The sequence below is a fragment of the Artibeus jamaicensis genome, unplaced genomic scaffold (genome assembly GCF_021234435.1).
Source record: "Artibeus jamaicensis isolate MK-2021 breed Jamaican fruit bat unplaced genomic scaffold, CSHL_Jam_final scaffold_833, whole genome shotgun sequence".
Classification (NCBI taxonomy): Eukaryota; Metazoa; Chordata; class Mammalia; order Chiroptera; family Phyllostomidae; genus Artibeus; species Artibeus jamaicensis.
The window spans coordinates 16106055-16127487 of NW_026522056.1; the positions used below are offsets into that span (position 1 = coordinate 16106055).

Genomic DNA, 21433 nt, shown 5'->3' on the forward strand with positions numbered 1-21433 from the left:
TAGTCTGGGTATTTTTATTGACCCTATTTTTATAGGGTCTTATCTAGTCATTTAATAATGGAAGTAAGTTTAAGTGTGCTTGCATTTTTGCAAGTATATCCTTTTAGAAGTGAAAATCTGAAAATGAGGCAGTAAAAGGAATAAGTATAGTTTAACTTTGACTTCAATTTTACAGATAAAAATAAAGTATCTAATGCCTCTTTGAGTATGAAGTACTCTACAATGGGCCAAGGAAAACAGTGCTCTTATTTAAATTTATAACAGCTAAAGGCTTGGTCTAAAGTGGCACTTTTTTTTTCATTTGAGATACATAACAAAAATGTGCAGAGAATGTGCTGCATTCCCCTCAAGACTTAAGGCCAAAAGGAAATATGTATATCTAATATCTCTAATTTTCATCATTTTTATCTTTGCAGAATGATAAATTTATTCCATTGGATATTTTAAATCTGTGTATAAAAATAGCTATCCTGGAGTTAATTTGTGTCAATTTTCTTATATCCAGACAAAAATGAGTTGTTGAAGGACAGACCCCTCCTTAAACTAAAATTTAATAATAATTAATCCATAGGATACCTAGAGGGTTTTAAAAAAGATTTTATTTATTTATTTTTAAAGAGAGGGGAAGGGAGAGCAAAAAAGAGGGAGAGAAATATCAGTATGTGGTTACCTCTCATGCGCCCCCTACTGGGGACCTGGCCTGCAGCCCAGGCCTGTGCCCTGACTGGGAATGGAACTTGTGACCCTTTCATTCACGGGCTGGCACTCAATCCACTGAGCCATACCAGCCAGGCTGGTTTTTTTTTTCTTTTTTTAAGATGAAAGATAATTAAATCTTCTCATAGACATCACTCTCCTGCAGGATATTACTAAAAAATGGAGCGAGATGGCTCATCACTACCCACCAGGCCACAATAATAAGTAAATGTGGACAAACTGTCACATACACATTCACCTTTGGAGAACTTGAATCCCTAACAGCTTTAAAAGCATCCGTTAAAGCAAAACTGAGGGGAAAGGACTATAAATAGCTGACAGTTTCAGAAGGATTGTTTGAAGATGAGAGCCTTTGGTACTTATTACACAGAACACTGAGAGTAGGAAGCAGGAAGAAGCAGTAAAAGACAAAGTGAAATTTTTTTAAAGCTGTAATTAAAATACTATCCATTTTCTGAAGTTAAAATGGAACCCAATTTCAAAATTCTGAGTAATTTATTTATTGTAAATCACAAAACACTTAAAACCATGTAAATTTGAGATCTTGTTAATTTACTTAAGGGTTAAAAGAATGCTGAAGGCAGAATCTATTATGGTGTTTTGCAGTATATATTGTTGCAAGATCAAGGTATGTAAATATTTCTTTGAATATAATGTTTTTGAGTCTCTCTTTTTCAACAGATTCTTGATTTTCTATAAATCTAAAGGATTATATTTTTTAGTTTAATTACTTTTAATAATCTTATTTCAAGTTGATTGACATCAGTGAGTGGTGTTATTGTACTTTACTCATGGAAGATGTGATTAAAAGATTCTGTCTGTTCCTCTTGATAAACTGATATTAAAAACAGAATTAAAATTTAAAATTCCTAGCCCACAAATTAAGCTGTAAACCTCATCATATACTTGCTTCACCCATATCTATAGGTGATCACCTATAAAAATGTCTACAATGAACAAAAGAAAAATAGTAGTTCATTTGAGTGTATGACACCATAGATTCTTGGATTCTTGCAAAAAATATTAAACTCTGATAATATTCCAGTAACAACTCTGACTCAGGTAAATCTTACTGCATTGGCTTTGGAGATAGATCCAAATAAAATTATTAGGTGTATTTCAAATAAATATTGCACAGGGCAGTGATTATCATGCTTTATTATGAGTTTATTGAAATAAATACAACTTGAGATCAACATTACAAGGTCATCTCTATCTAAAAGGATTTACTACCCTGCCCAAGTGATGTTAGGTGCTGGAAAAGCAAAGCTGTAGTTAGATGTTCTTGGATTTGGGGGATCAATTGGAAAGGGGAGACATGTTTGGTCCTCTAAATAAGTCCAGCTTTCTAAAATCAGACATGAAATATAAATCATTAAACCTTTTCAGATTTCAATTTCTCTCTGTGAAATGAAGAGAATGCTGGCTCGGTTGGCTTCACGGATCCTTCCAACGCTAACCTTTTATGATTTTATAAAAATGACTCTCATACGTAAGTCCTTAAATCACTTCAGTTGTTTTGCTTGTTCTTCTAAGGGCCAGCAGCTCAGGGGACAAAACCGTGCCAATGGTCCGGGGGTACGTGCACATATATTGTGCAAGGAGAGGCTAAATCTGTCTATTGCTTGCACTCCCATTGCTTTGGCCTTTCTGACTACACTGGGAAAATATCTGTAGATCCTCATAGCATAGAAGGATGCACATCTCATTCTGGGTTATAACTGAGTTTTTGAAATAGTACAGACCTAATACACACATTGAAAGAATAAATGAAAAGTAAAAGTGTTATTCTAATATCCTTTGGCATAAGTTAATAAGTACCAGGTAGCTCTATGTTCATGACATTTACATTTGTATTTATCCTCAGTTTTTACCTCCAAATGAAATACCTTGTGTGCTTGTGTATGTATATATACATGTGTTGACATATGTATTTATATTGTAGACAGATGTATTTTATCTTTTTAAAGGAAATTTAATTAGACAAAGGCTCCCTCCCAGAAGACCCTTCCCCATAGGTGTGTGGCTTAGTGAGGTATCGGTACCTTTTAACAGATTAGAAAAAGGCCTCCCTTTCTCAGGGGGAGCAGCTCCCTCCAGGGTCTGGAGCTCTGAGGACCGGCCCACTTCAGCTCTCGGGCATCCACTTGGCCGGCTCCCTTGAGCAGGGCAGATCCCGCCTACCCACGGCCTGGGTTACAACAGTTGGCAACCGCAATCAGACTGATTTCCTGGAATCTTATAAAAGTCATTCCTCCCTCATGATGCACATGCTCTTTGAGGTGCAGTTCTAGGAGGGTGTGTCCTTAACAACCTGAAGCATAGGAAGCATTTGCTGAGCCTACTGTGTGCACTGCACTTTGCTGGCGGTGTGGGAGTGGGAAATGAAGACCGGCGCAGCCTTCAGAACACAGTCTAGCTGGGAAGCCGAAACGAAACCAGGCAGTGTGGAGTGAAGTGGAAGGCTGGTTCTGAGTGCACCACCACTCGGCTTTCCTCTTTCCTGTTTTATAAAAAAAAGAAGATTGGGCTAGAGGCTTTTGAGTGTACCCACCTAGGGTAATAGGTCTTTTATCTCTCATCTACAAAAAACTGCTAACAAAAGGTTACATCTAGTGCTTATTGTGAAGACAAAAAACAAGGGTGGCTATGATGTGCAAACAGCTGGGAAGGCTCCCCAGATGAAGCATTTAGTGTCATATCGCACACTATCAAATCACTGGAGAAACCTGGGGTGAATATTCCAGGATTAGGAGAGGCAAAAGCTGAAAGACAGGAATTGCTGGATGTGTGTGGAGCAGTGAAGAGTCCAAGGCAACCAAAGCGGGGTGTTGAGGTTGGGTCATACAGGCGGAGGCAGGTAGGGTCTGTCATTGCACCCTCTCCGAGCTGATCACAAGAGCACAACTGCCGAATGATTCTTCGGGGACATGAGCTGGACCTGTGGCTGCCGAGCAGCTTCCTCAGTGTGTAATGTTCGGGGACTGAACCCAGGGTCCTGGCCACACTCCACACACCCAGGGAAACAATGAACCAGCTCAGAGACAGACAGACAGACAGACAGACAGACAGACACACACACACACACACACACACACACACACACACACACACACACTCACACGTGGGCACAGACCTCCAGAGGGGAAGGACCCTGATATGTAATCTCAGGCCTGTGCTCTGTTCCCCGACTTCAAAGGGGAAACCGTGGAGGGGGAAGTAGTAGACATGGGAAGTGTTCCAGGAGAAGAATGTTAAAATACTGACTGTGGCAGAACTGTAACGCAGAGAGAAACGTTCTCCTCAAACAACAGGACGATTTACAAAGTGGCCTGAAGTCGGTCAGAGAGAAGCCCATATGTATCTGGGAGGTGAGCCAAGGAGCAGCATCGCTGCGATGCTTGTTCCGGTGCCAGTGATGAACACGGGTGCGTCCCTCCTGCCCTCTGCCCGCTGGAGAGCCCGCTGAGTGGCCACAGGGCTCTCGAAACATAAATCTTCTTAATCTTCAACTGAACAGTAGACGCAGGGAAACAGGATTAGGGGACTTTTGTTCTTAGCTCTTTATGGAAACTTCCAAAGGAATAAACTTCAGCCTACTAGGGAAGTTTCACTTCGAGAAGATGCCTCCTTACATTTCACCAGACAGGACTTGCTTTTCCCAGGATAGCATCCTCTAAGCCACAGAAGCTTCAGAAGAAGGAAAGGGCTTAACGAGATTCGAGGGCGCGGCAAGGGCTGGCAGTTCAAAGGGACATAAAAATGACCTGAGTTTGAGTCACGTGATGATCACACAGGACTCGTTCATCTGATCTTCCTTCAGATGTTTTCAGTTTGGGTGGAGAAAAAAGATACACAATACTCACTTGTCAATATATTTTTTTAGCCACTTGGAATAACCAAGTTAGTAATGACCAACTTCAACTCAAATTTGAAAATTTGAATAGAATATAATCTGAAAAATATCCTCAAGTGGGGAAAACTCCTAAATGTGTAAACTCTGAGCCTTTCCTGGAGCCCCACCTTGCCAACACAGATTTGGCCGTTTCTCACGGTCACCCCGCCAGCAGGTGGGTGTGGCTCAGCATGCAAAGCATTCAGTTATGAATAGTTTTGGATAGTTTTGGCTCTCCTAATCAGATTCAGAAGACTGAGAAAGAGAGGGCAAGGAAGGCCAAAGACGGGGTTGGGCAGAAAGGCCAATAAATCTCTGAGGAGAGAGAGAGGGAGGCAGCTGGGGAGACAAGGAGAAAAGCAGGGGAGATTTTTCTACATCAAAGTTATTCTTGCCTGGACTCAGCATCTGGTTGAGAAGTACCGCACCACCATAAGGGAGTCAAATTGTGGGTCTATGTTCCCCCTGGACGCATGCTTTGAACTTCTCACCTGAAACAAAAGCAGCTACTTAAAAAGTATCTAAAGAGGTGAGAAGTGCTTTCAATTAAGAGTTAAGAAAAAGCCACTTAAAGAGGAATTAATATGCAAATATCTACCGCAAACACCTTCAGGGCCAACAAGCAAGAGGCACTAGGACTTGCACACAAGCTCCCCTGTGTGAGAAGCCCCAACCCGATTTGGGGCGAGTGTTCTCCCTCCTTTGGTTTCTTTTTCCTCAGTTTCTGGTGTTCAGACTCATACCCTTGTGCATGTTTATCTATTTTAGATCTGGTTTAACTGTAGATCATAAAAGGAAGACATCTTGAAAATTAATTTGGGTAAGAGTCTTTATGAATGTAGCCGAAAAACCCTAAGAAAAGCCTTCCCCTCCTCACCTGCCTCCCGCCCCCAGCAAATGGCAATGTAACACTCACTGTAAAGAGAAGCTTTCAGTTCTTTCAATAGGTACAAAGGGTGCTGGCCGAGGGTCTCCCTTTTGCTGCGACCCTGCAGTTGGTGAGCTATTCTTCCATGAAGACCCCGCTGCGTTGGTAGGAAGTAAGAGGCATTAGCACACCCCTTACTATCTTTCAGGGGCCAATTAGCCAGTTTGGAGTACCCAGACCCTGGGTTCCTTTCATTTCTCTTTTAGCAGCCTGCCTTTTGGTCATTTACCATGCTTCATTAAGAGGGGTAAAGCTCAGATCTGCCCATTTGGTTTGCCCTTCGGGGCTCTGATGGGGGCTTTCTTGAGGAAGGCAATTAAAGTCATTGTAGGGAGATGGAGGATTATCCAAGGATTAGGTTTTTATCTAAATCAGTGGTTTTCAACCCGTTTAACAAGGCATCCTTTTACACATTAAAAAAAGAGGCAACTGTGGACCCCAACATGACAGTAATTACACAGTTAATATCTGTTGAGTAAGGCAAGCGTGTGCTCTTAAGGAAAGAAAGGTTAGTTCATCTTGTCCTCGTGGTCTCCAAACACATTCTGTTCCTCTGCCAATTCCTCTTGCAAAGACATCTTTCCTAGGGCAGCAACACTCTGAATTCCTTGTGGTTCAGACGCAAGTACAGGAACAGAGGTTTACAGATGAAGCCTGGTGTCTATCATCAGCTAGAAACCCACACTGACACACAAGTACAGACAGCTGGACGTGTTTGGCATAATGAATACTAAACACGGAGGGAAAGGAAAGTGAATCCCCTTCCATTTTGTCGTAGGCGGTTCTATTTGTGAGGGCTTACATCTGGAGAGTGCTAATGATTTTCTTACTCGGTGACGACTCCATATGTGTGGGAATCGGAAGAAACTGCAATCCACTGTGACGGTGTTGGACATAATAAAAAGGATGCCCCTAACATGCTCCCAGCTATGCTTTGCCTATTTAGTGAACAGTACTCGAGGTTCAAATCCCAGAGCACAAGAAGGCATGTGGCCATCAGGAACAATGACAAAGATGTGCACAGCACTAACAGAGCGAACCTTTCCCTCCCCTGAGATAGGATCCGAATTAGAATGTTGCTTTTTTTTGTTCGATGTTTTTTTTTAAAATTTATCTTTAGAGGGGAAGGGAAGGAGAAAGGGAGAGAAATATCAATGTATGGTTGCCTCCCATGTGCCCCCTGCTGGGAACTGGCCTGCAACCCAGGCATGCGCCCTGACTGGGAATCGAACCACGATCCTCTGGTTTGCAGGCCCGTGCTCGATCCACTGAGCTACACCAGCCAGGGCTGTTTGATATTTTAAAAATTGTTCTCAGTATTTGGGCTCTACTTTCATCTCTCAACAGATAACTTTGTTTCCATCATCATCAAGAAGATTGAGGTGATCTGGTAAAAATTACTTCAAGTTGCCTGCAACACCTGCATTTGGGGGGTTAAAAGAAGCTGCTCTTGCCTTTCCATGTATTTTTCTTGGACTGTCACACTGTTTTTCTATTTGCTGGTGACTCCCCAAATCGTATGTCCTGACCTACCTTCTCTCCAACATTCAGATTCTGACATGAACCTGTCCACTTGCCACATATACCTGGATGGCCACAGACACCTCGTACACACCATTTCCACCCTAAACAGTGTCTTTTCCAAATTCCCCATCTCCGTGGAACCACCATCCCCCAGGCGTCCAGGGTAAGAGCTGGTCATATACCTAGACTTCTTGTTTTCTCCCAACTCCCTATTCCCCATTAATCCCTGGGTAGTAATTACTTTACTTGTACAATATTGCTTAAACCCACTTCCTGCCTTTTAGCTCAGCTATATTTCCTTCATTCAGGCTCTCATAATCTTTCCTCTGTAAGCTTACGATGGCTCTCAAAGACTCTCCATTGCCTAAAAATAAGGCCCCTGCCTGTTAGTATAACATTCGGGACTCAGGACCTTCCATTTCCGCTTCTCATCTGCCACTCTCCGGTCCACTTCACCAGACCATACAAACCAGGCGATGCTTTTATTCCTCCCACTTGAAATCTCCTCCTTACCTTTCTTCACCTGGTTGATTCTAATCCACCTTCTCTGACCTTAGGACCAAGCTATGTGCCTCTCCCCTGCGATCCTATTAACCTGTGCATACCTGTTCCTTATCACCTCTATGTTAGATTATTTCATGATTATCTGTTCATTCATAATCCCTCCCACACCTTTGATGATTCCACTCAAGAAGGAAGATGTTGCTCTACACCGAGACACATTTTTTGTTTGCCTTTATACAGAATGATGAGATTCTTTTCACGTCCCTCCATCAAGAGCTGAGCTCTCTTATTCTCTCCCCTTGAACGAGGGCAGGATCATCACTTGCTTGTAACCAACAGAAGGGAGCTGTGTGACTTCCAAAGTTAGATCTAGAAAGGTGACGCTGCTTCCCCTTGTTCCCGGGGACATTCCTTTTGGGACCCCGGGAAGCTGTCTGACTGCCTGGAGGTCACCGGGCTGGGAGGAGGCCCAGGCCCTCAGAAGAGGCCTCGGGCAGAGGCTCCACTGAGCCTCAGCTGAAGTGCCGGCTAATGGCAGACGTGAGTGAAGAAACCTCTAGGTAACTCCAGGGCCCAGCTGTGGAGTCACCCAGCCTTTGCGCCTGCCAGCCAAGGCCCCCAGATCTGGTGCAGAGGAGGGCCCCGTGCCCCCAACCTTCGGAGCACACACTCTGTGAGCACCCCACACAGTTGTTTTACGTCGCTGAGCTTGGCAGTGGTTCGGCAGCAATGGTGACCAGAACGCACCCACGGCACCGATCTGCTCATTGACCCCTCATTGGCTGTCCTCACTTACTGAACGTTCCTCATCCTTCTTTCATTGCGCTTCTGGGCATCACATCCTCAATAAGCTACTTGTGCCCAAATCATTGCCTCAGGGATTTTTTTTTTTTTTATTTCAAGTAAATCCAAGTTAAGCTATGGCCAAGGGTCAGCACCAGAAGTTAATCAGATGGATGTAAAACATCTTCAAATGCTTTAAATGACACTTGAACCAGGCTGTGCACCTGTTTACAAATTGGGCCAGAGCTGGGGGTCCCCGGAGAAGCATGCTCGGTGGGAAAGGCCATTGGTGTGGTTAAGGATCCTGGTAACACTTTTGGCCTGGACCTGAGATTTCTAGGGGCCGTTTATAAAGATGGCAAATCAAAAGAAAGCATGGAGGTGAAAGATACGTTTTTATTTATGGAATAGTTTTCTTTTGGAGAAAAAAAAACTTTGTTTCTAAAAATCTGAAAGCACATTTTAAAAAATGTCATAGATCTTCTTTCTGTGTCGGATTATAGGTAATTCTTTAGAAAGAACTACATGACCAAGAGAAAATGAGGAATTAAATAGTCACAGGGACACCTGTAGTTCAGAGTGAAGTCATTACTGTTTCAGCATCTACAGTGGGCAGATGCTGGGTAAACTCAGTCCTACAGCAGCTTTCCCTGTGTGTGTCTCATTCGAGACAGAAGAATCTGATGCTCAGAAAACACTGGGGGAGAGGGGAGCACTCAAAAAGCTCGTTGACTGAAGAGTATGCAGACAGCAGTCACATCTGTCCCGTCTGTGACCGTGTCCGGAATAAAGATACTACCTAAGCACAGCACATCAAATAACTTTTACACCACATTCCATGACCGAACACTTGCTTGCATGCCACTCACTCATTTCTTTATCACATTTTTCTGAGGTCCTACCTAAATATCTGGAGATAGTACGTCTGAGGTTTAGCACCGTGCTGGTGACATATTTGTAATATTTGTTGAGTAAATAAAGCCGTCTGTGAGGCCAGTGCATCCCATTGCAAGGCTCATAAATACTGTTCATACCTGTTCTGCTGTCAGTACGGTGCCCCACCTAGAAGTGAGCCTTGATTGCAAAACTCTAAACCCAGACTGAGTGTCTCTCTTAAATACAAGCAGACACGGGCTCCTCTGTTAACAAGCATACCATCCAGCTGTCCCACATTCTGAACCACATTGCAAGGAGGTTCACCTATTCCCCAGAAGGAAGCTGGCTGCTTTGTACTCAATGCATGACCACCGACAATAGGAAAACAAGAGGCAAAACTCTTGCTAAAATGGTAGCAAGGGTTCATTATTTGGTTGGGTGCCGAGTCAAAGTCAGTTCCAGTTGTTCCATTAGCAGTCAAAACTTCAGGCACTGCCAGACATTGCTATCTGCTTGTGCAATCTGGCACAGTCGTGAATAGGTCAGGATTACAACCACAAAGCTAGTACTGCCAATACTCTGTCCAGCAGGATCGATTACAGACAATATAATACCTTTCAAAGGGTGATGTGCTATATGCAATTATAGTAATATAGCACTTAGAAGGTGCCAGGGAGGTTTCTAAGTGCATTGCTTATAGCGACCCATTTAATCCCCACAAAAACCTTACAAGATAGATGTGTTATTCTCATACTCATTTTATGGATGAGGACACTAAGGCACCAAGAGGTAAAGTAACCTGTGCACAATTACCCACATTGTAAGTGGAAGAATGAGATTCGCACCCCATCAGTCTGTGTCCAAGATCCATGTTCTCAATAGCCACATAATCCTGCTCCTCACTGGCTGCCCCAGTGCCATGCAAATGCTTGACTTTGAAGATACAGTTAGAAGAATGTTCAAACAAGTGCAAAAAAAAATAGATGTGCTTTACCTTCAAGGCTAATTATCATAGACTTAAGGCTAACAATGGTGCTAGAATATTTTTCAAACCAAAGTATGCAATATTTTATTAATATTGTAGCTAGCCCCACAGTACTACCTGGAATTGCTCAAAACTAAAAACATTTTCTGGTTTGCAACTCACTTTAGTGGAATTGTGTTTATGACAAATCTAGTAAATAACATGTAAGTGTTTAGCTACAGTTTTGCAGTTACTTGAGACCGTGCCTCTGCTCCTATAATCTTTAGTTAGTTACGAAGCAAAAGGCAAACCATTTGACACTGAAGCTGTAGTACCACAGGGCCCTGGGGTGCCCTGGTCATTGGTTCTATGTGCTCAGAGCAAGGATTCAGCAGCTCATTCACAGCACCTCCTACAATGTGTTGCCCGGAACTTCCTTACTCTTGTTTCCTTTCCACCCTCCTCCCAGTCTCTCTTCCTGGACCACTGGCATCCTAACTAAATTGTTCACATACAGCCATCTCCGTACCTCCTGGTCCTAATGGAGACCTGGCTCATCCCTTAGCCCACATCTTCTCTTGCTTCAATACCCCATTATGTAAGCTACAGCTCTCTCTCTGAGCTGCTGTTTCCCAATCCTTATTCTCCCATCTCTTTGGAATTTGAAGCCATTCATCAGTACAAATCTAACCCCACATTGCTCCTCCTTCTTCATTGGAGACTCTAGTCATTGGTTCATATATTTCCCTTTCACTCCTGCTCTGACAGCCTCACCAGAGCAGCCCATATACACTGTAACCTTGCAGTTCCAAGACCACCCGTGGGCCACAGTCTGGTCCATTTCAACCCCTGGAGTGCTTCATTCAGAAGCTTTCAACTCTGATACCTCATTCTGACCTCAGCCTCCCGTCCTATGTCCCTGCTCCACAGCTGGGCGATGGTTAAGGCAGTCACTCATTCCCGGCATGCACCTTGCATAGAATCCTGGCTTCTTGTTGCCTCCAACCAGGAAAACCTCCACCCTGAGCCAACGCTGCGGTTCACCCTTTCCTTTGCTTCCCTGCAATGGTGAATTACCACGGAGAAAATCCCACAGCTTTTGAGTCAGTAGCTGTTACCAGTTCAGGCCCCCTAACTTTGGCGGGCCCTTTTACCTGTTCTCGGATCCCTCTCTCTCCATTCCTCAGTGACTCCTCTAAACCTTCCCCAGGCATCTCAAGCTCTGATCCAATTTTAGCAGACTGCTTTGTCTGAACTGCGTTAAGAAAGTGGGTATTATCGGCTGCGATCTATCTCAGCCTCCCCAGACACTCCTTGTCAAGTAATTTATTGCTACAGCAGTCTCTACCCCGTATCTTCCAGTCTCAGGGCGGGAGGACCCTCCCTCCCCGGCCAAGAGTCCGCTTTCCTTGTGCCTTACACTCTGTCTTCTGAATGATCACCTCAACAGTTTCCCGATCCCTTTCTCAGAAATTCAACTTCTATTTATTTCCTTTTTTTTTTCCTCCTTTTATCGCCCCTTCCTCTTTGACTGGCAACTTCCCCTTCAGCTTAACGTTCCTCACATCCCTATTAAAAAGCCAAACCAAACCCAAACCAAAACAACGAAATAAGGAAAAGAAAACCAAAACATAATGCCGGATCTATTCATCCCATCTAAAACAATCCCCGTTTATCATTGTTTTTCCTTTTCCCAGCAAATGTCCCCAAATGACAAGCCTCCACAGATATCATCATTTCTGTTAGGTGCTTGGCCATTTCTTGCCTTTCTGTATGTCATCTTATCTCCCTGAAATGTCTGTGCCTGCCAGGACCCTCCAGGCTGGCCGGGGGGCCTCTCCCTGGAATTGTTTAGGGACACTGTGCCCACTTCTTCCACAACACTCCCTTCACTCTGCTTGAGCATTGGCCAATGAGACCCTTCCATACAAGGAATGTGTCGAGTTCACCGCATCACCATTGGCTGGCACGATAACTGGCACATGGGGTAAGACCAGCCCGTGTTGAATAAACGTTCTCATGTAAAGTTCTACGAATGACTCCATTCATATTATTGCTTTAATATAATTTGATCATTTTGACCCAACATATTATTTTTCCCTGCCAGAACAATATTGTTCCCATCTGCTTCACTGAGCTTCTGCAAAGATCGTAGATAGTTCTTTGTAGCGCACAGAGCTCTCTTGGTGGCGGTCAGCTGGCCAACAGAACACCACCTGTTCACTCACATGTTCTCTTCCAGTGACATCTGCACTTGCGGAGGGTGTGGACCAGTAAAACTCCAGACTATAAGGGCACATGATTGGGCTGCTAATTTTTATTAAGTAAATGTACAATCCACTGCACCCCAAGTTAACTTCCATTATTACCATAATTTCTTAAGTGTGAGGATATTTTAATACCAAGAGGAGGGTAAGAAGGGCAGAATAAAGGAAAGGGCTTTGAACTGAACACATTTAATACCATAAAAATGTCAGTGCATTGCTGTGTTGGTCTGCGCATGCTGCCAGAACAGAACACCACAGCGGTGGCTCAAACAACAGAATTTTAATTTCTCACCGTTCTGGAGGCTAGAGGGCTAAGATCGAGGTGTTGGCAAGGCCGGTGTCTGTTAGGGACCATCTCTGGATTGCAGACAGCCACCTCATGGCCGTGTCCTTACCTGGCCTTTCCTGTAGACATGCACTCTCCTGGTGCCTCTTGCTTTCCTTATTATGGCACCAGTCCTCCTGGATTAGGACTTCAGCCTTAAGGCTTTATTTAACCATAACTATCTCCTTATACACCCTGCCTCCAAATACTGTCACACTTCAGCAATACGAATTGAGGGGTATGATTCAGTCCAGAACCATTGCTCTTATTTGCTGCAGGTCATTGGCAGTTTTATCCTGGATTGGCACCAATCTAGAAGCCAGGATTTGAGAGGAACACAGTTCTTAACATTGTAAATATCCCATCTACAGCCTCTACAAACTTACCCATTTTATTTATTTGTAGGTGTAGTTCTCGTTGATGTAATTGGTACTATAGTATTTAAATGTTGGCCTTGCACGAATTTATTCATCCTTTACAAACATTCATTGAGCCCTTAACCATGTAAATAAAATGCAGTTGGATCCTGTCAGCTGTGGTGTCATGGAAAGGAAGTTGTGCTTAAAATAATAAGGTCTGGATTTTAGCCATTGCTCTGAGCTGTGTCTCCATCTTTAAAATGGAGATAATCACATATGTTTCCTCAGTCTGTTTGAAAGGATTCCATGAGGATGACTTATGCTGAAGTTTTTTTTTTAATGTATAGAGCACTATACAAGTAAAGGCTCATGATAATTATTAGATGCAACATAGTTGGGTTAAAAGTATTGAAACAGGCAAGAATAGATGAAAAAAGCAATTCTGAATGCATAATTCCATTTTATGAAGTTATTAGACAAGTAGATCAAGGAAATGGCACGCCTTCTCCTGTCAGCAAAGCATTTTACAAAGTTTCAGTAATGCTCTTTTATATTGAATGGAATAACTGGATCGAGTCATATTTTGGCTGAGCAAACCGACTTTTAAGAGGATTGATAATTGAATGAATATGGACCTGGAGTGAGATCTCTGCTTTGTTATTGATCTTGTCCTAAGTAACATGTTGATCAAATTAAATAAAAAGTCCTTGATTAAAACTTTCAAGTCTAGGGGTGTTGCAAAGCTGAAATAAAGAACTAATAATATATGAAGAGATAAAGATTCAGAATTATCTCAGTAGGTTGGAATGATGGGTAAGAAAGGTGCACATAAAATGAAGATAAGATTTCACTGGGATATATGCCAACCTTCTGTTTAGTCTTAAAAAAACAACCCAACAAACTTTTGCTACGCAAGAGAAAAGGCCTGTGGATTCTAGTTCATGTTAAAAAGATCTGTTGCTTATAAGTGATCATAAACTTAATACTAACCATCAATATGGTATAGGGGATTAAAAAGACAAAAAATAAGTATGTTGCAATTGTGTATTACACCACTTTTTGTCACATGGCCTAGAATAAGGAAAGAAGGAATCCTATCAAATCCTACCTTGCTCAGAGCTGATGCCAAGTATCTTGTTTATTACTAAAGAGGCTGTTAACAAACTAGAAAGCACCTAGAAGAGACTGTTAAAGATCTTGAAACCCTTCCCAGTAAGAATGCTCCGAAATAAGTAAGGAGATATATATGCTGGAGGCAAGAGGATATCTTTCTTGCTCACTTTCATATATATGAAGCTTCATCACGTAGAAAAGTGAGCAAACATCTCATGGGATGCTTCAAAGAATGTCCTACTACAATGGTCCTGTTAGGGTTTCTGACCAAGCAGTAATAGTACGAGAAAGGGGGTAAGAACAGTGTCTTGACCTATAGCCACGCTTCTCTTGAGGATCAGGATGTATTTATACACAGTAGTAGGTGTGATCAAGAACTGAAATCAGAAAGGTAATCCCACCCTGCACAGACCTCATGTGCTTCCTGTGCAACTGCCATGTGCAGGCACAATACCTCATACTGGCACCGCAAAAACGTCACGTGAAGCCATCGGCAGGAGCGAGGGAAATGGGAAGCCAGCACATGGTCAACCTGTTTCCTGAACCCTGCAGTCACAGAACAGAACTTGGGGTGACTCCTAGAAAGTTGTAAGCGGAGTTTCAGGTTAAACAACGCTGAGCTATGAACACCAGGTTAATTGAGTGTGTGGCGTGCATATGGAATTCATTGACAGAAGAGGTGAAACCCATTACAAATAGGAATAACCACACAGACGTTTTAGAAAAATTAGTGCCTGTAGATCTAAAATGGGTTTTGAAGGAAGAAATTGCTATCGGGCTTTCCTAACGTCTTGGCGTGGTTGTCGGAGTGCTAATGCCTTGTTCAGACTGCCTCCGGAAGCTCACTGGGACCTGAAACTGCTCCTTCTGTGAATGTGGTCCCCTTCTTCGGGAACAATAAATATTTTTGTGTCTGTGGGATGTTTATATACATATGGTATACGCAAAAGTAAAATCTGATTAAAAACACAACTACAGAAAAATTGGAATATTTATTATTGATTTTATTCCTTTTCCAGTTTCCTTCCTACATGATATTAAAGTTGAAAAGGCTTAGGAAATCACGTAACTTGTTTTCAATGAAAATAGCAACTGAACTGAAATCTCCTTATCTGAGGAGGGCCCAGAGCCTGCCTTCCCGGGGGCTACACACCCTGAGATGGCCTGAAAGGGGGCTTAGGAAGAGAAGGAACGTGGTTACTCTGGGTCCATGCCGCAGCCCAAGTTCATTCCCCCCTCCTCTCACCCCATCGTGTGTTATGAAGGTGGCATCTGAAACCACCACCACAAGGCAGCAAATGCTTAGGGGCAACGAAAACACGGCTAAGGCATAACATCTGGACTTCATCACCACAGCCCTGACGTCAGGATGCAGCCCAGATGTTAACTCCAGTAACCATCTACAGTTTGGGCGAATGTGGCCTTTCCTTTAATTTGCAAAATCCTCTTTGCAAAAATCCTTGAAAACATAACAGCTTAAGAATATAAGTAGTCGACCAAATATTTAGGAGACCAGCTTTGGGATTAGACAACCACCAGCTTTCTAGGTGTGTTCATTTCATTGGAATGTTGTGGTCACATTCTTGGAAATCCCACTCCCCCTGACTCCCATGAAAGAATAAATAAAAAATTAAAAGCACTTGAAAAGAATGGCAAGAGGAGATGTTGGGAATGTAAGGATGAGAAGTGACTAGTCCTGGGCCCTACTCGACATGTGGCTGTCACTCAGGGGACTCTTCTTGCCCACTCAGGGCAGGCCTCCTGGGAGGGCATCCAGATTCTGATGATTTATGTCTATTTTCTAGGCAGGTGGGGGACAAGAGAAGACTTACAGAATTCAGCTGGAAAAGTAAACCGTATTTTCTATTTCTTCCCACTTGTGATCGCTATATTGAATGAATGCATGATTAATGCCTTGAATCGCTGTTAAAGTTGACTAGTTACTAAGGCTATGCTACATGAGCTTATTTTGGGGAATGATGATTAAAGGAAAATGAAACTAAATTTCAGTAGCTATCTCCTAACCCACCTGAACCCCCAATTGTCAAACTCATCGACTGAAGAAAGATGAAACTACAGTTTAAAGAAAGAGGGTATCTGGGAGAAGGAAAAGGGATACAGATTTCTGATTTACTCACAGACGGACGTTCTGAATATAATATATATGCCTTTTGTGATTTCACATGATGGGGTTGCATGACATGCCTAGAAGTCGCTTAGCATTAAACAAAATACTCAGAGTTCACCTAACAAATACTGAGGAGGCAGAACAGTGCTGGTTAAGGGCACAGAACCTGGGGACAGATGATCCAGACCCAAACCCTGACTCCCTCACATCCTGTATGATCTTGCAGGAGTCACACCTGCTGGGATGAGGATTAAATATTACTGTCAGCTCTGTCCACCACACAAATGCATTTTTGTCAGAATGAGTGATACATGTGTGAAAAGCTTAGAACAGTGCTGCCTATAATAGCTCCGAAAGTGACATTATTAATTACAGTAAAGGCAGAGATGAGTCCTGTCCAGGTCTGTATTCCAGCACACAGTGACTGGAGAAGTCCTCAGCAAACGGTCTTTAAATACATGAATGAATGAAAGAGAAAAGAGTAAAGGAACAGGCTCAGGGGGTGGCAACCACAGCCTCGGCTTTAGCCAAGAGAGTTTTCTCCTTGTTTCCTGGAAAACAACTGGCCTGGCCATGGTTTTCGCTGTCTCTGCACCCTTCGCCGGGAGTCAGATGGCACCTTGCTTACTTTTGTTGAATTTCTCAGCCCGTGATTTATGAACCCACGACCCCTTCCCAGACAACTCCAGGTTCCGCTTCCATGTCAGGCCCGCTAGCACTGAGTGCTGACGTCATTCAGTCGTCTTTGCAGCACGTGGACCAGAGTCCAATCTGGAGCCCGTGTCCTATACACGTTTTCACTACCACACAGCGCTGCAGGAACAAGTACTTAGGCACACAGCATATCCGGGTTTGAAGGACATTCAGAGACAGCGCACTTGAAACTCATCTCCACAGATGAAGAACTTGAGGGCTGCATGGGTTATGGACTGGCTCAAGTCACACAGAGCTGGCTTAGTCCCAGGGTAGGGAATACAAACCAGACCTCTCCACTCATGGTTTCTGACTGAATGAGTGAAAAATAAATAGAGCTGAAGGTTTATAAGTGATCACATGTATTTATGATTATGCAACTCAAGCTTTCAAAATTCATAAGAACTCAAACAAGGTCTTGCTTAGCCTCAATTATTGCAAGAACAATGGATTTTCTGGTTGCAGATTTTACAAACAGCTTTAACTCAAGAGGCTAGGGTAGACTTCTAGAGATGGCCAGAGGTGACTTGGAATAAACGACTCGCGGTGACACACTGCCCAGTGTGCACAGGAAGGATATTCTTTACACACATTTTTCAGTCTCTGACTCTGTTATTTGCAGTCTGGGCTGCTTTGTTTGTATTGTAAGATACCATCAGGGACCAAGTCCCACCTTAAACCAAGGCACTGCAATCAGGGTATCACGAAATGGCTGTCCATCGGGGTCATGATTTGGGTCACAGAACCAAGTTCTCTGGGGAGAATTTCCTACTGAGTGTTGTCATCAGTTCCCAGGGCCACATAAGCTTAGCTTTAAAATAAAAAAAAAAAAGAAAGAAAAAATTCTGATGTGTGTGTCTAGCTGGTGAATAGCACTAAAGTTATGGTGAGAATGATCTTAAGTGATATAATCTACTTTATATATTTTAGTTGCCGCAGGAATGTATGCTCCGGTTAAAATGTGGATTTCATAATAATACATGTTTGCTGTACTCAGCATTAAAAAATTATTTAGTGGTCCATTCTGATTGTATCAAAAATGTGAACTGCGTACAGGATACGATGCTGACTTTGTTTATGTCAGTGGCAGAAAAAAAAAAGAGAGGACTAGAAGCTGTGGGAAAACTGCCTGCTGAAGGCAGAATGTCCCCCTAATCCTAACCAGCTGTCCTTCCTTGAATGCATGGGAACTTAATAGCAACCTCTCTCTCTCTTATAATGAGTTCAGTGGGAGCAAAGCCCGTATGCATTTCACTAAAGCAATGACAGAGCTTTTTCCTAGCTACAAAAGTGCCTAAGAAAACACAGGAGGGAAATAATCAAAAGTTAACTTGAAATGAAACATACACAAGCGTAACGACAGAATTGTCCAAGGCCGTTCAATGCCAGGGAGTTGCAATTAATTACTTCAATACAGCGAGTTTCAATTCACTTATACCTTTTGAGAGTGGCTAGTATCTCAACTTGAATCACCCAGCAAATTCCAAGTGCAAGGGTGATGGAAACACAGCATTCCAGTACCTAGAGATAAACAGCCTCTGAGCTCTTCAGATCTTTCGACTCCTCCTCCTTCACATTTTTCTTTAGGAACAAAGTATAGATCCTTGACTTCATAAAGATAAAGCCACTCCGCATTTCTTGAAGTAGTAGGTCAAGAGAATACAGAGAATACAAGGAAGAGATAACATTACTTGGTATTTACAAAAATATGCTATAGAAAAGTATGTAGATAGGAAGGGATTTTTCTTCATTTCTAAAAGTGGTTACCTGTATCTGTCCCCATTAATTTATAATCTACCTCCTGATTTTGCTTCAGTCCTATAAGGTTGTGGGAACATCATGGACTTTGATTCAGGATGTGAATTGAGTTCACCTCCAAATTTAAAGTCTTACACGTTTTGTGACTTTTGACAAGTTACTTAACATTTTCAGGGTGAGTTTTCTCATTTGTCCATGAGGAAAATGACATCTGCCTTAAATGGCTGTTATAGTAACCATCTCAAAGAGATCGATGACATGTAAACTGCGGAAATACATTAGTTCCTCAGTGAAAATTAGTTTCTACCTCTTCTGATATTTCATTTCCCATTTGTCCAGAGTTCTGTCATTTTGCCTAAGGGCAGGAGACAGTCTAGAGTTGGCTTTTAGAATACTCAACTTCATTTTGCAACTAAAGAAACAATGAGAAAATAAAAAGATTAAAATTTAATTACAAAATGCCCACTCAATCACTCCAATAGTATTTGGTGTGAAAAATTATAAATGCAAAAGGTCATGGCTGCTCCAGTACCATCCAACAGGAGAATTTATGCCCATAGAGAGCTCCATGCTATGAATCATAATGGACTATAATGATGTGAATTGGACATGGAATATCTTAATTTTACAAATTTTGCAAACACGTGTGAACACAGTGCCAGGGTTCTCCTAGGATCTTAGAGGGGTTTGGGCAAGTGGGGGACCCTGAAGTTTCATTAATTTCATTATAAATCTGCCTATGACTGTGGGTTATAGAAAATTACTGGTTTATTTTTATTATTTAAAAATATAGATACTACAGTGTTTGAAAATTTCACAACTTCTCCAAATACATTATATTTCCTTAATTTTTTTCCACCTGCCCTACTTGAATTGGCATATAAACTTGTGTATTCTGAGTAAGCGATGGGAGTGTTGACTTATTTGAACTGGTGTGTGTGTGAGTGTGTGTGCATGCTGCCTGAAAATTAAAAAAAAAAAAGAGTACCAGCACACTATGTGGGCACATACCAGTGGTACATACAAGAGATGTTTTTTCTGTTCAAGTTGATTCGTACCTAGTTGGTGGAGAAGACTAACATATAAAATAGCAACAAAGAGATGAAATATATAACAAGTGTATAATTAATGCAGACATTTAAAAAATCAGTAGGTACTACAAGACTTCAGATAAAATGGACATCCATAAAATGGAAAGGTTGACATGGTTCTGAACATGATGAAGACAAGCGAATTGCTTTTGGATAAAGGGAAATGATTGGGTTTAGGGACCGAGCTACAGTTGTTGAAGAGCAGGAGCGAACTAGAGAAGAACAAAGGCACCGCTTTAGTGGGATGTGAGAAGACAGCACACCTGCCGAGTAGAACTAGATGACGGGTCTTCACCAGCAGGCGAGGTGTTTTGATTTTATGTGTCTGGAAACTGCACAAGAAACTGAAGGCTTTGAGCAAAACGGTGACCAAATGGCAGTGGCATATATGATGGGTTGACATGGCAGGTGCCAGGGTCCTAGGGACACGCTGAGAAGGCCCTGGCTTAGTAGGTAAGAGTGGCAGCCTGTGCTGTAGTGGCATGTGTGGAACTAGAGACGAAGAGGCAGACAGAGAGAGAGGTTAACCTTGGACTTGTCAATTTTACCCTGATGTTGCCACACCTCCGATATTTACTGGACATGTCTGGGTTAGAGTTTAAAGGTGAGGATGGGACAGACGACAGGTAGATCGATAGACAGATGAAAAAGACTCAACCGATGCCAAATGCATACAAGGATGAGTATCCTATCATTTGCATATATGGTAGTTTGAGCTTTTGGAATGATCGAAATAGAACACAATCTAGAAATAATTGATGAAAAACAGTATATTAAATGTACAAAAGAGGGAGTGCTAATTCAAATAGCTTCTGAGTGTTCAATGCTGAGAGAATGTGAGGTAGGTGTTTTGCTTCAACTTCCCGATACCTATTTTTTTACTTTTAGTTGGTCTTATACAAAATCTATCTGTATAATATAAAATATGGTACAGTGTGTCTGTATGTCTGAGTGTAGGTATAAATGTGTGTGTATTTTGGTTTTGGCCTCAAAGATGAACTTAGATATTAGAGGGAGACAGAGACAATAAACACATATAACATTCTGGGATAAATCAATTGCACTTAGTTAATAAGAGAATGTGATTTTTTTAAATGTGACTTTGGTACAGTAAGACAGAATCGTCCCTCAGTACAGGTGACATTCTAGTGGAGATGTGAATGATGTAAGGGAGAGAGTCATGTGACTGTCTGAGAAAAAAGAGTTTTTCAGGGTGAAGGAACAGCAACTTCCCAGGACCAGCAGAGTCCAGAGTGCACGGTGTGGAGTGACTGGGGGAAGAACACCAGCAGGTGAAGCTGGAGAGGAGGGCAGGCCTCTCTGGCCCGGTCAGGACTTCTTGGCCATAGAAAGGATTTTATTTACTGAAGGGTTTTGAGTTGAGGAGTGACAGGACATGACTGATGTTTAAAAATATCACTCTGGTTGCCAAATTTGGAATAAATTATGGGGGTGGGGGTGGGGACAAGGGTGGAAGTAGGGAAGCCAGTTGTGAGAATCCAAGTTGG

The 21433-nt window shown here is 42.4% G+C and overlaps 1 protein-coding gene across 5 annotated transcripts in view; it reads right to left on the reverse strand.

Annotated features, from left to right (window-relative positions):
- The window catches only part of DLC1 (DLC1 Rho GTPase activating protein), a 345300-nt gene that overhangs the window by 122240 nt on the left and 201627 nt on the right, over positions 1–21433 (reverse strand). Inside the window, exon 2 of one of the 5 annotated variants that reach the window (XM_053659884.1) lies at positions 15575–15578. The exons of the other annotated variants lie outside the window; for them this stretch is intronic. Within the exon in view, the coding sequence (XP_053515859.1) occupies positions 15575–15578 (4 nt within the window). The remainder of the gene's footprint in view (positions 1–15574; positions 15579–21433) is intronic. 5 annotated transcript variants of the gene reach the window in all.